General features: G+C 50.9%; 1 protein-coding gene across 1 annotated transcript in view; it reads right to left on the reverse strand.

Annotated features, from left to right (window-relative positions):
- The window catches only part of LOC119326569 (FCS-Like Zinc finger 3-like), a 2,946-nt gene extending 1,125 nt beyond the window's left edge, over positions 1-1,821 (reverse strand). Inside the window, exons 1-2 of the mRNA XM_037600200.1 lie at positions 1,495-1,821; positions 1,139-1,385 (exon numbers count right to left, since the gene is read on the reverse strand). Of these exons, the coding sequence (XP_037456097.1) occupies positions 1,226-1,385; positions 1,495-1,703 (369 nt within the window). The 5' untranslated portion in view covers positions 1,704-1,821 and the 3' untranslated portion in view covers positions 1,139-1,225. The remainder of the gene's footprint in view (positions 1-1,138; positions 1,386-1,494) is intronic.
- Positions 1,822-11,989: the final 10,168 nt, after the last annotated feature.

An 11,989-nucleotide genomic window follows, 5' to 3' on the forward strand; every position in this document is an offset into this window, starting at 1 on the left:
TGTATCATCTCCCCTTGCTTCCCTTCGGTAATTTCATTTCTGTGCAATGGTTTTTACTCGTTTGGATCTCTCTTTTTGATCAGCATGCACCGAGGGAGGCAGTACCGCCAATGTTCACCAGCTACGCCTTCTTCTTCTTTAGACGGAACGGAACACAACCATCTTACGGAATGCTGTTACAAAAAAACTGTACTGTAAAAAACCCATTCTAGTTTCGTAACATGGATGGATCTGCCGTCTGCGCTATGTTACGGCAGTGAAGCTTCCGTCCTGCAGCTACCACAAAGACAAGTTTGTGACATGAAATTCTAGTTACAAACTTCCATCTTGAGTGACACCATCTTACGATTTGGATCTCAACCATCCACTGTTGCTACAAACACAAGGGATTCAGCGAAACACAACATCTGTTCACTACTACTTCGGTTACTCTGAATCTTTGACGAACTGCAAGCAAAAGACTATGAGCTGACGGTTTACTGCACGGAGGGAAAGCGGAGCAGAAATGGTCTTTGCAACTCATCAAACAGGCCTCGCAAGGGTTATTACAAATAAACTCCTTTCAACGGACCGCAAAAAATTTCAGTGTGGATTCATTCAGCTAGAGCATCATTTCGTATTCAACGATTTCTTCACACCCCGAAGGGCACCCCACATGACAGTTGATACAATGAAGAGGAGCACCCCGGTGCCAATGGCGTACTTCAGACCGAGGTTCATGAGCAAGTTTACCAGCAACCCCGCGAGAACCACTCCCACGAAGTTGGCGGACAAGCCTGACCAGAACGGCATGCCCAGGACGGACGCGATGATGGCGCCGGTCCATGCTCCTGTGCCTGGGAACGGGACGGCGACGAACAGCGTCAGCCCGAGCCACTGGAACTCCTCGACGGGTGCAGCCTTCCGTCGCGCGAGGCGGCCGAGGGGAGCAGGCGGCGCGGGTTGAATCAGGCAAACGGCAGGGGGTTTTGTGCAAAACTGTGCGCGCTGACCGGTCCAGCCAATTGGCGCGCTGTGATTGGTCTGAGACTAAAACATCACATGAGATGCAAGTTGGGGTATGGCTTGGTCAACTTTTGCAAGTTTGGGACTAGATCATCACATCCTGTGCAAGTTAGGATACCTGGGGTGCTATTACCTCTTTTCTTTTCTTCTTGCCTTTGCACACGTACGTTACGTGCTACGTGCGTCCGGTTGCTTGGTGTTGCGTGTTGGTGGTAGTACATCAGTACGCGAAGCTGACGCCGCCGCCGGAGGCAGTGGCACGGCGGCCGGACCGCACGGCGGCGGTGGAGGCGCCCTTTGCGCAGAAGCTGCTGCCGGCGTCCTCGTCGATGAAGATCTGCCTGCACCGGCACTCCACGCTGCAGAACGCCTTGTCACCTCTGCAATACCACGGATCTACATCAGATATGAATGAATGAACAAACTAGCAAGATCGGGTGTGCATTGATTATAGCTTCTTGATGCAGCTGCACGCGCAACCTAGCTAACCTGTACATGTAGATGTCATTGTTCTCGGCTAGATCCTTGTGGCACAGCAAGCAGCGCTGCAAGAAGGAACTCGTGCTTGCGGTGGGCCTCGCTGCCGGCGACCAAGGGGGTGAGGAGGTCTTGGGGCTATGGAGGGTGGCCTTGCTGATGATCTTGGCCTTGATGGAGTTGCTCTCGTGGGTCTCTAGCAGAACGCTCAGGCCAGCCATGAAGGGGATGCCTATCTTCTCGCTAGCTAATCAAACTCTCTCCTAGCTCCTCTCTAGCTCGAGTGCGAGATCTTTTCTTTCAGGGAAGGGGGTTGGTGCTTATAAAGAGTGAGGAGTGTGTGTGCTGCGGTATGGAACATGTAGAGGAAGCGTTTGATTTTTGGGGGAAATCTATACGGGGACCTTGCCTGACGTGTCTTCCCGTGCGATCTTTCAACGGCCTCCTTCTCCAACGCGGACTAAAATGTACGCAAATCCTTCGGACCGATATGTCCAAACGCTGCAAGTGCGATACCACATCGGTCTATCGACGCGTTTGGTTTTTCCGAAATTCTGCAAGCAAGATACAAATTAGGGGAGCTTTCATGGCTTGGGACCGCCGACACGTACACGCCTGACCGCCAGGTCCCACCCCAAAACCCTCTCCGCGTGAAGCGATCGCCATGCATTCATGCCGGTCAGCTTGTTCCAGAACGGGTGTGACTCCCACACGACATTGATGCCAGTCAGTGCAACAAGACCGGACGGGCGGGTGACACCACTTTAATGTCGACGTGGCAACCGAGAAGTCTACTTTGGCTGGTGCGCCACATTGAAGCCAGCTTCCCGTCCGTTTGTCTGGTCATGCCTATTTAAGCACGGTTCCAATGCCGTCTACACTACACCGCCTTCCCTCCCCGCTTACATTATGGCTACTCCTCTCGGTCTTCGCTCACAGATGTTGACGATGCCAAAGTCATAGTTCTTCGCGCCAGCAGGTGGCGGCTCCGGACCTTGGTGTCACAGTCGTCGCTCTCCGGGCCATCGACCTCCACGACTAAAGGGTCGGCTCCTCTGAGAAGGAGGGGGTTCGTCATCTCGTCCGGCGACGAGGAGGAGCAGCAGACGTGCCTCCGTAGATGGAGCTCGTGATCAAGCGATCGCTCTAGTACCACAATCCGGCGTCGCCTTCACCACCGCGAGCCCGCGTCAAGGAGGAGTCGGCGTCGCCACCTCGCCACCGCGTCAAGATAGAGTCAGCGTCGCTGTCGCGTCAAGCGGAGTCGGTGCCCCTCGCTCAACCGTGGCTTCCAAATCGGATGTTGCGTGAAGGATGAGCCGGCGTCGCCACCGCGCCAGGTCTGGCACATCAATTCTGTCAAGGAGGAGGTGCCCCACGTAACCTAGAAGGTGTCTGGGTGCCTCCTCCACTGCCTCAGTGGCGTGCCAACGGCGACTCCTCGTTGTAGAGCATCCTTTCGGCGGAGGAGAAGATTACCAGAGAGGCAGCATGGAGAGAACGGCACAATGTGGTGTGCCGGGCCTCGTTCACAAAGTCTGACGCGACATCGGCCCTGGTCCTTGCAGACCTCAGCCTACTTCATGTATGACTATACGGCCATGTCATTTGGATGGACCAATGCCCCCAACCTACTTCATGTATCTAATGAACAAGGTTTTCATGGATTCTCTAGATAAATTTGTTATGATCTTCATCAGTGATATACTTATCTACTCCAAGACAGAAGAAGAGCCTGAGCATCATCTGATGATGGTTTTGGGAAAACTTCGAGCGCATCACCTTTAAACCAAGTTCAACAAGTATGAATTTTGTCTAAAGGAAGTTGCATTTTTGGGACATGCCCTAACTGTTAGCAGCCGATCCCAAGAAGATAGAAGTCATAACCAGATGGGAATCACCAACCAACGTCACTGAAGTCAGAAGCTTCTCGGACTCATTAGATATTATCTCAAGTTCATCGAAGGATTCTCTAGCATCGCAAAGCCGATGATCCAACTTCTGTAGAAGGATGAAAAGTTTGAATGCACATCCAAGAGTGAAGAAAAGTTTCCCAGAGTTGAAGAGAGGTTAATCACCGCCCCAGTGTTAGCCACCCCAGATATTCACAAGGAGTTCATAGTCTATCGTGATGCATCTAAGCAAGGTCTAGGTTCAGTAGTTGCAGGAAGGAAGAGCCATGACATCCTTGGCAAGGTAAATGTGATCTCATATGCAGAACTGCCCTACTCATGATATGGAACTAGCAGCCATAGTGCATGCTCTTAAGACATGGTGACACTTCCTTATTGGTCATCGTTGTGAAATCTACACGGGCCATAAGAGCCTAAAGTACATCTTCACTTAGAACAAAATAAACATGAGGCAGAGCTGATGGCTTAAGTTAATCAAGGATTATGATCTTGGCTTTAATTTCCACCCCGAAAAGTCAAATGCCATAGCAGACGCCCTCAGTTGAAAGACATGTAGCATGAATGCCTTAATCAAAGCAGCACAACCAACCCTGTATGCAGAGCTTAAAGAGGTCGGCTTAGAGATAGTCAGTACTGGCTACGAGGTCAGACCCACCCAGGTGGATCAAACCAAGGAAGTCAACTGGCGGATCTTTACATATCTCGGATAGTAAGTTTGCGTGGTCTGTTATATCGGATAGAGGAACCCAATTCACCTCTAGATTTTGCACAAGAAGGTTTGGGAAGGAGGTTATCCTTCAACACCGCCTTTCACCCATAGACCAGTGGACAAATAGAGTGAGTAAATTGGATACTTGAGGATATGCTAAGAGCTTGTGTCTTAGCTTATGGAGCCAAATGGGAAGATTGCCTTGGTAGAGTTTTCCTAAAATAACACTTACCAGTCCAGTATCCAGATGGCACCATTTGAAACTTTATATGGATGGAAGTGTTGGACCCTTCTCAACTGGTCGGAGCCCGAAGAAAGCGCCATTTTCGGACGTGACATTAAGCAGAAGAACAAGTGCAGCTGATTCGGGAACGTCTGATGACCTCCCAATCAAGACAAAAGACCTACACCGATTCTTATCGTTGCCTCATAATCTTCCAGACCAGAGATCATGCCTACCTAAAGGTCACCCCGCTCAAGGGAAATCAACACTTCCATGTCAAAGGAAAGCTTCCCCGGCGATATATCGGACCCTTAAAGATCACCGGAAGGCGGGGAGAAGTTGTGATGCGGAGCATCTTACAGACATCACCATGTCAAGAGTTCATTTGGCAAGTGACACGTGCGACATCTACTTCTCATACATAAAGGTGAATCTTCTCCTTTACACTTGTTCACCTGACCCCTTCGAGGATGGCATACTACTTGACACTCCACTCATGTGCATGCATAGGTATTGTCGGAGCTTCACGGACGACGAGGAGGAGTGCAAGCGCCAAGAAACACCTACACCATCCGCGAGGGAAGCATGGAAGAGAAGACGGAAGAAAATGGAGCTGCTACATGCTACAGCCACCGGACGTCTGGTCACCACCAGACATCCGGTACCTGACGCGGCCCAGCCGGCCAGAAGAACTCCAGTCGACGAGTGCTACAGCGGCCGGACGACCGACGAACGCTGGACGTCCGACAAGTCCCAGCGCCCGGATGACAGACGCCCTCCCGGACGTCTGGTGCCACATTCATAGAATGATATTTACGGAAGTCCGAAGACTTCCGGACGTCCGAACTGTCCCGAGCCTCCGGACGTCCGACACCGACCGGACGTCCGACGCATGTGTGCGCAGCCACGGGCCTTTGGCCTTGTATCCCTCTCCCACTTACCCCTTCGTCGCTTAGACTATACATAGACCTCCTCCACCTCCTTTCTAGGGTTAGCAAATATGATAGCTCATTCTTAGGTGAGCTTTGCTCCTACCTCTACTCTTGAGAGAGAGAGACTACCACTCCCATGGAGTTCAAGACCTCCATGTGAGAAGATCCTGCAGGATATCATCAAGACCCCCTCGTGGGAAGATCCGTCTAGGATACCATCAAGACCTCCTCTGGAAGATGAACTCTACCTTGTATCTTTTCTTTTGTTGGTCATGTACCATGTGGATCTTGTGTGTTTGATTGTCTAGTGGATGTGTGATTGGACTTATTCTTGAGTGTTTCCCCTTGTGATTTCTCCCCATTCTTCCCTGTGTTCTTCGAGGGATCCCACTCCAAACGTGAAAGATCGGCCTACACCGGGTTAGCCCCGTATCATATGGTATCATGAGCCACGTAAATCACGTATTTGGAGCCCCTCCCATTATTTTCTAGCCTTCCTTTGCTTGATTTCGTCCTAAATTTCGAAAATCCCCACCAAAAATAGCCCCAATTTTTTTTGTAATTTGTTGGTTTGATGATGTTTTGTTGATTTTGATCCATGGATTTGCTTGGTTTCGAGTGGATCTAGCATTTCCCCAAGTTTTCCCATCTTTCATCCACGAAATCTCATCAATTTTGACCCCAAAATCCCCATTTTCCGCCCAAAATCGCGCCCCGGATCTCAAATCCCGCGTTGACCCCGATACACCGGACGACCGACGCTTTTACGGATGTTCGGAGCCCCTGCAACGACCGGAAGTCCGCAACTTTCCGGACGACCGGTGCCACCCAACAGAACCAAATTTACGGATTTCTGAGCCCGACTGGACATCCGACGACCGGACATCCGTCCTTTTACGGACGTCCGTAACCTGTAGTTTCAGACTTCGGCTAATTTCTGTTTTGTCCATAACTAATTCATCCGAACTCCGATTTTGATGTTCTTTAGCTCGTTTTGAAGCTATTGACATCCCCCATCCCACAAAAATACTACCAATACCATTTGACTCCATCAAATTTTCGAAAATTTGGCAAGTTTGCCTAGGCCCTCCACCACATCATCCGCATAGCCACCACCGTCTTCTGCAACCTAACCAATTTTGTTCCCCATAGCATTCGTGGTTGCTTGAGTAGCAATTCAAGTCTCCTAAGGTGTTTCGGCTACTTAGGGACGGTTGCTTCTTCATCAACCAGCACCACCATTTCCGCATAACCTTGCCCACAATACACTTCCACCACCCCAACTTAACCCACTTTTGTTTGAACTTGTTTGAGTTGTGGCTTGTGTCTCCTAAGGTGTTTCGGCTACTTAAGGACGACAACTTCAACTCCAACACGTATATAGCCCATCATTCCACTTCCGGATTGCCAAGTGCAAACCACCACCGCTTTTCTGCTACTACCATTTGACGTTTGCCTTTGAGATTTTGAGTTGTGGTTTTTCCGTTTCCTAGGGTGTTTCGACTAACTAGGAACGGGTCTACATCGACAACACCGCCTCTCATCATTGCCAAGGACGGTAACCTCGACGACACCATTGTACATTCCCCTTGCAATTGCATTGATAACTTCTAGCCCATTTTCCGTCACTTGCCTATTGAGACTAGCTGAGGGAGTCCTGGATTAGGGGGTGTCCGGATAGCCGGACTACCATCATCAGCCGAACTATCATCGGCCGGACTATCATCATCGACCGGACTCCAAGACTATGAAGATACAAGATTGAAGACTTCGTCCCGTGTCCGGATGAGACTTTCCTTGGCGTGGAAGGCAAGCTTGGCGATACGGATATGTAGATCTCCTACCATTGTAACCGACTCTATGTAACCCTAGCCCTCTCCGGTGTCTATATAAACCGGATGGCTCTAGTCCGTAGGACCCAACAACAACCATTACAATCATACCATAGGCTAGCTTCTAGGGTTTAGCCTCCTTGATCTCGTGGTAGATCCACTCTTGTAAACATCCACAATATCAATATCAATCAAGTAGGACGTAGGGTTTTACCTCCATCAAGAGGGCCCGAACCTGGGTAAAACATCATGTCCCTTGTCTCCTGTTACCATCCGCCTAGACGCACAGTTCGGGACCCCCTACCCGAGATCCGCCGGTTTTGATACCGACATTGGTGCTTTCATTGAGAGTTCCTCTGTGTCGTCACCGATAGGCTTGATGGCCTCTTCAATCGACAACGACGCAATCCTGGGTGAGACTTTTCTCCCCGGACAGATCGTCGTATTCGGCGGCTTCGCACTGCGGGCCAACTCACTTGGCCATCTGGAGCAGATCAAAAGCTACGCCCCTGGCCGTCAGGTCAGGTTTGGAAGCCTAAACTTCACGGCCGATATCCGCGGGGACTTGATCTTCCATGGATCTGAGCCACAACCGAGCGTGCCGCGCTGTCACGATGGGCACGACCTAACTCTTCCGCCGGACAGCACCTTGGAGGCCGCACATGAATCCGCTCCGACCCATAGTCCGGAGCCGATCGCTCAGATCGAGGACAGATGGCTGGACACCGCCTCGGGAGCTGCAACTTCCATGGCGATGGAGCCGAACACTTACCTTGTCCCGCATAGAGCTCATGACTCCGAGGTGCCGGACTCTCTGCCGGACTCCGAACCTCCTGCGCCCCTGCCAGTCGAATCCGATTGGGCGCCGATCATGGAATTCACCGCTGCGGACATCTTTCAGCACTCACCCTTCGGCTATATCTTAAATTCGCTGAAGCATCTCTCGCTATCCGGAGAGCCCTGGCCGAACTACGGCCAGGATGGTTGGGACGCGGACGACGAAGAAATTCAGACCCCACCCACCACCCACTTCGTAGCCACCGTCGATGATCTAACCGACGTGCTAAACTACGACTCCGAAGACATCAACGGTATGGACGACGATGTCGGAGACGATCAAGGACCAGCGCCTACAGAGCACTGGAAGGCCACCTCGTCACATGACATACATATGGTGGACACCCCAAAGGGAAGCGATAACGAGGAACAACGGGACGCGGCAGAGGATAATCCCGCCGATAAACAAACAAAACGGCGACGTAAACGCCGCCCTAAGTCCCGCCTCGATCAAAGCAGCATTCCTAACGACCCAGTGATAGAGCAGGGAAAACCACCGGACGACGAACATACAACCAAGCAACCATCCGAACAGGACGAACCGGATAATCAACCCCTTCACGGAGCAATCAACAGTCCGGACACAACACCGGAGCATAAGAACGTTCACAAAAGACTCGTCGCCACTGCAAGAAGTTTGAAGAAGGAAAAACGGAAGCTCAAAACAGCGGAAGACATACTCAGAATGAAGTGGAGCAAAGTACTCAAGACCGCAGACAAATATGGCAATGGCCATCAAACAAAGAGCTACCCGAAGCGCAAGCTGCTGCCAGAATTTGACGAGGAAGCCATAGAGCCCTCACAGTCAAAAAATAAAGAGGCCGCCTGGCCGGATAGACGGCCAGATGACAGGCCAAAAGCGACAAGCGGCGCCGCACACAAGCCGACTTATGATCCTGGGAAAACGGACGGCCAAACTAGGTCCATCTACGGGCCAAAAAAGAGGGCCCCAGGAAGTAACACAACACGACAAGTGTTCGAAGACAGCGGCACACCCAAATACAGGGGCGCCGCACACCCGCTATGTTTTACCGATGAGGTGCTGGATCATGAATTTCCAGTAGGGTTCAAACCCATAAACATAGAGGCATACGACGGCACAACAGACCCCGGAGTCTGGATAGAAGATTACATACTACACATACACATGGCTAGGGGAGATGATCTCCACGCCATAAAATACCCACCCCTCAAGCTCAAAGGGCCAGCTCGACATTGGCTCAAAAGCCTCCCAGAAAACACTGTTGGAAGTTGGGAAGAGCTTGAGGACGCGTTTAGAGCAAATTTTCAAGGGACTTATGTCCGCCCTCCGGATGCAGACGATCTGAGTCATATAACCCAACAACCCGGAGAGTCAGCGCGCAAATTCTGGAACAGGTTCCTTACCAAAAAGAACCAAATAGTCGACTGTCCGGACGCGGAAGCCTTAGCAGCTTTTAAACACAAGGTCCGAGACGAATGGCTCGCCAGACACCTCGGCCAAGAGAAGCCAAGAACAATGGCCGCGCTAACAAGCATCATGACGCGCTTTTGCGCAGGAGAAGACAGCTGGCTAGCAAGATGCAGCACCAACGACCCGAGTACATCCGAGATCAGAGATGGAAATGGAAAATCACGACGCAGGAAAGATCAGCGCCGGAATAAAGAAAAAAGCCCAAAGGGCACGGCGGTCAACGCCGGATTCAAAAGCTCGCGGCCAAACAATAAAACAATGCCTGTTAAGGACAACAGCGACGAGCTATCAAATTTAAACAAAATTTTAGATCGGATATGTCAAATCCACAGTACCTCCGGAAGGCCTGCAAACCATACCAACTGAAACTGTTGGGTTTTTAAACAGTCCGGCAGACTCAACGCCGGACACAAGGGGCTCGATGCGCCAAGCGAGGACGATGACGAACCCCACCAGCAGAGCACCGGAAGTCAAAAGACTTTCCCACAAGAAGTCAAAACAGTAAACTCGCTTCATGTGATAGTACGGAAAACCAACACGGCACTCGCTAAGACAAGTGTCGCACGGTCCACCCCAGCGGAACACCGAGATTGGATGTCAAAACCAATCACTTTCGACCATCTGGATTAGTCCAGAAGTATCCGGAACGCAGGATAGACTGCCCTGATATTGGATCCCATAATAGACGGACTGCAATTCACGCAGGTTTTGATGGACGACGGCAGTGACTTAAACCTGCTATATCCGGACACAATCCGCAAGTTGGGATAGACCCCACTACAATTCGGCATAGCCGCACTTCCTTCAAAGGAGTGGCGCCAGGCCCTTACGCCAGGTGCACAGGTTCATTATTACTAGAAGTTGTGTTCGGGTCACCTGACAACTTCCGACAAGAAAAGCTAACCTTTCATGTCGCCCCATTTAAAAGTAGCTATCAAGCATAACTGGGACGGGAAGCTTTCGTCCGCTTCAATGCAATACCACATTACGCGTCTCTTACGCTTAAAATGCCCGGTCCACGTGGCATCATTTCATTAAAAGGTCGCCTAAGACCCCGGACACGGCTGGACGAGTCCGGAATAAATAAGCTAGGGGCTACCTAGCCGCACACCCCTTCACAAGGGTTTGTATATATAAGCCATAATGAGCCAGCATAGGCCCAACTTTATTAATCTATATTTCAAATTTTTTATGCACTTTCTCGCACGATTTTTTTTCAAACTAAGTTCCTCTCTTTTTACAGATGAACAACGTGCACACCCGTCCAGGATACGGCACAACAGAGACACAGACGCAGACGTGCAGTAGGGACCCGTTGCAAGGACTCTTTTCAGACTAAGACCCTACATAAACCTTTCTTACTGTCTCTTGTTGCTATAATCCCCTGGTTTCTCATTATAACCAGAGTGGAGACTGGCGTTTTGGCATCGGCTGTGCCAGAAGAACCTGCCCGTACCTAGACACAAGGGGCTTAGGGCATTGTTTTGCCCGCTATTGTAAAGACCAAACACCTTCGGGAGTGTTCGGCGTCTCGAGTTAGGCCTTATATGCATCAGCTCCGAATCATGTCTTTGGTCAATTGTTGGGTTTTCCCGGCTCCTGTGTTTTGCTGCCTTACGTTCCGTATCATCGGCTAACGCGGCACCAGGAGAACTACTGCGATTGTGCCCCAGTTCGGCTGGGCGAGCACCTCAGTAGAGAAAGCCGAAAACTGACTGTCATGATGCAGTGAGAGACTGGTCAACCACTCGATCAACCATGGGAATGTTTAGAATTCCTCCGCTTTGACGAAGGGCCGTTTCCTGGTCAGGCACATACGCGCCCCAAATTCGGAGAGCGCGGTGCCCCCAGGGGCTATGTCGTAGCCCCACCCTCGAACTCCATGGCTAAGTGAAAGTGATAAAGCATTATAGTCCGGTTGCCTCGTTCGCTACGCTACCACCTCCTTTACAGGACCAAGACGTCGGATTAAGTGTGAAAACGCGCTATTTTTTGCAAACACCCCCGCACCTTGTGCGTGGGGGCTGAAGCCGACGACTGCCATCTTTCAGGTTATACACACGTATACATGAACGGCCGCATAGGAGATATTCTATTACTTGAACGCACAAGTATAAAAGGCGCTTACATCATAAAAACATTCATTCGAATGTAACATTTTTTGAGCACTGCGACTCTATTACACGAGCACCACGCAACACTTCGCCAAAATAGTGCTCGGCGGGTAACCGGTTATCGTCCGAACCCGGGGTCGCAACAGCGGTGGCATCCATCTCTGTCCAATGTGTCTTCACACGGGCGAGTGCCATCCGCGCACCCTCTATGCAGGACGACCGCTTCATCGACTTGATATGCGGCACCGCCCCAAGAAATTGCTGCAATAAGCCAAAGTAACTCTTCGGCTCGGGCCTATCCGGCCAGACATAGGTCACTATATCCGTCATAGCAAGCCCGGATAACCTATTTAGCTCAGCCCACTCGGCCAAACGGTCGGTCAGCGGAAGTGAACACTCCGGACTATGGAATTGAGACCAAAACAGCTCTTCCGTCTTGTGATCCTCCTGGCTTCGAAAATGCACAACGGCATCCGCCGCACTCGCTGCTAAGT

This window comes from Triticum dicoccoides, chromosome 6B (genome assembly GCF_002162155.2).
Source record: "Triticum dicoccoides isolate Atlit2015 ecotype Zavitan chromosome 6B, WEW_v2.0, whole genome shotgun sequence".
NCBI lineage: Eukaryota > Viridiplantae > Streptophyta > Magnoliopsida > Poales > Poaceae > Triticum > Triticum dicoccoides.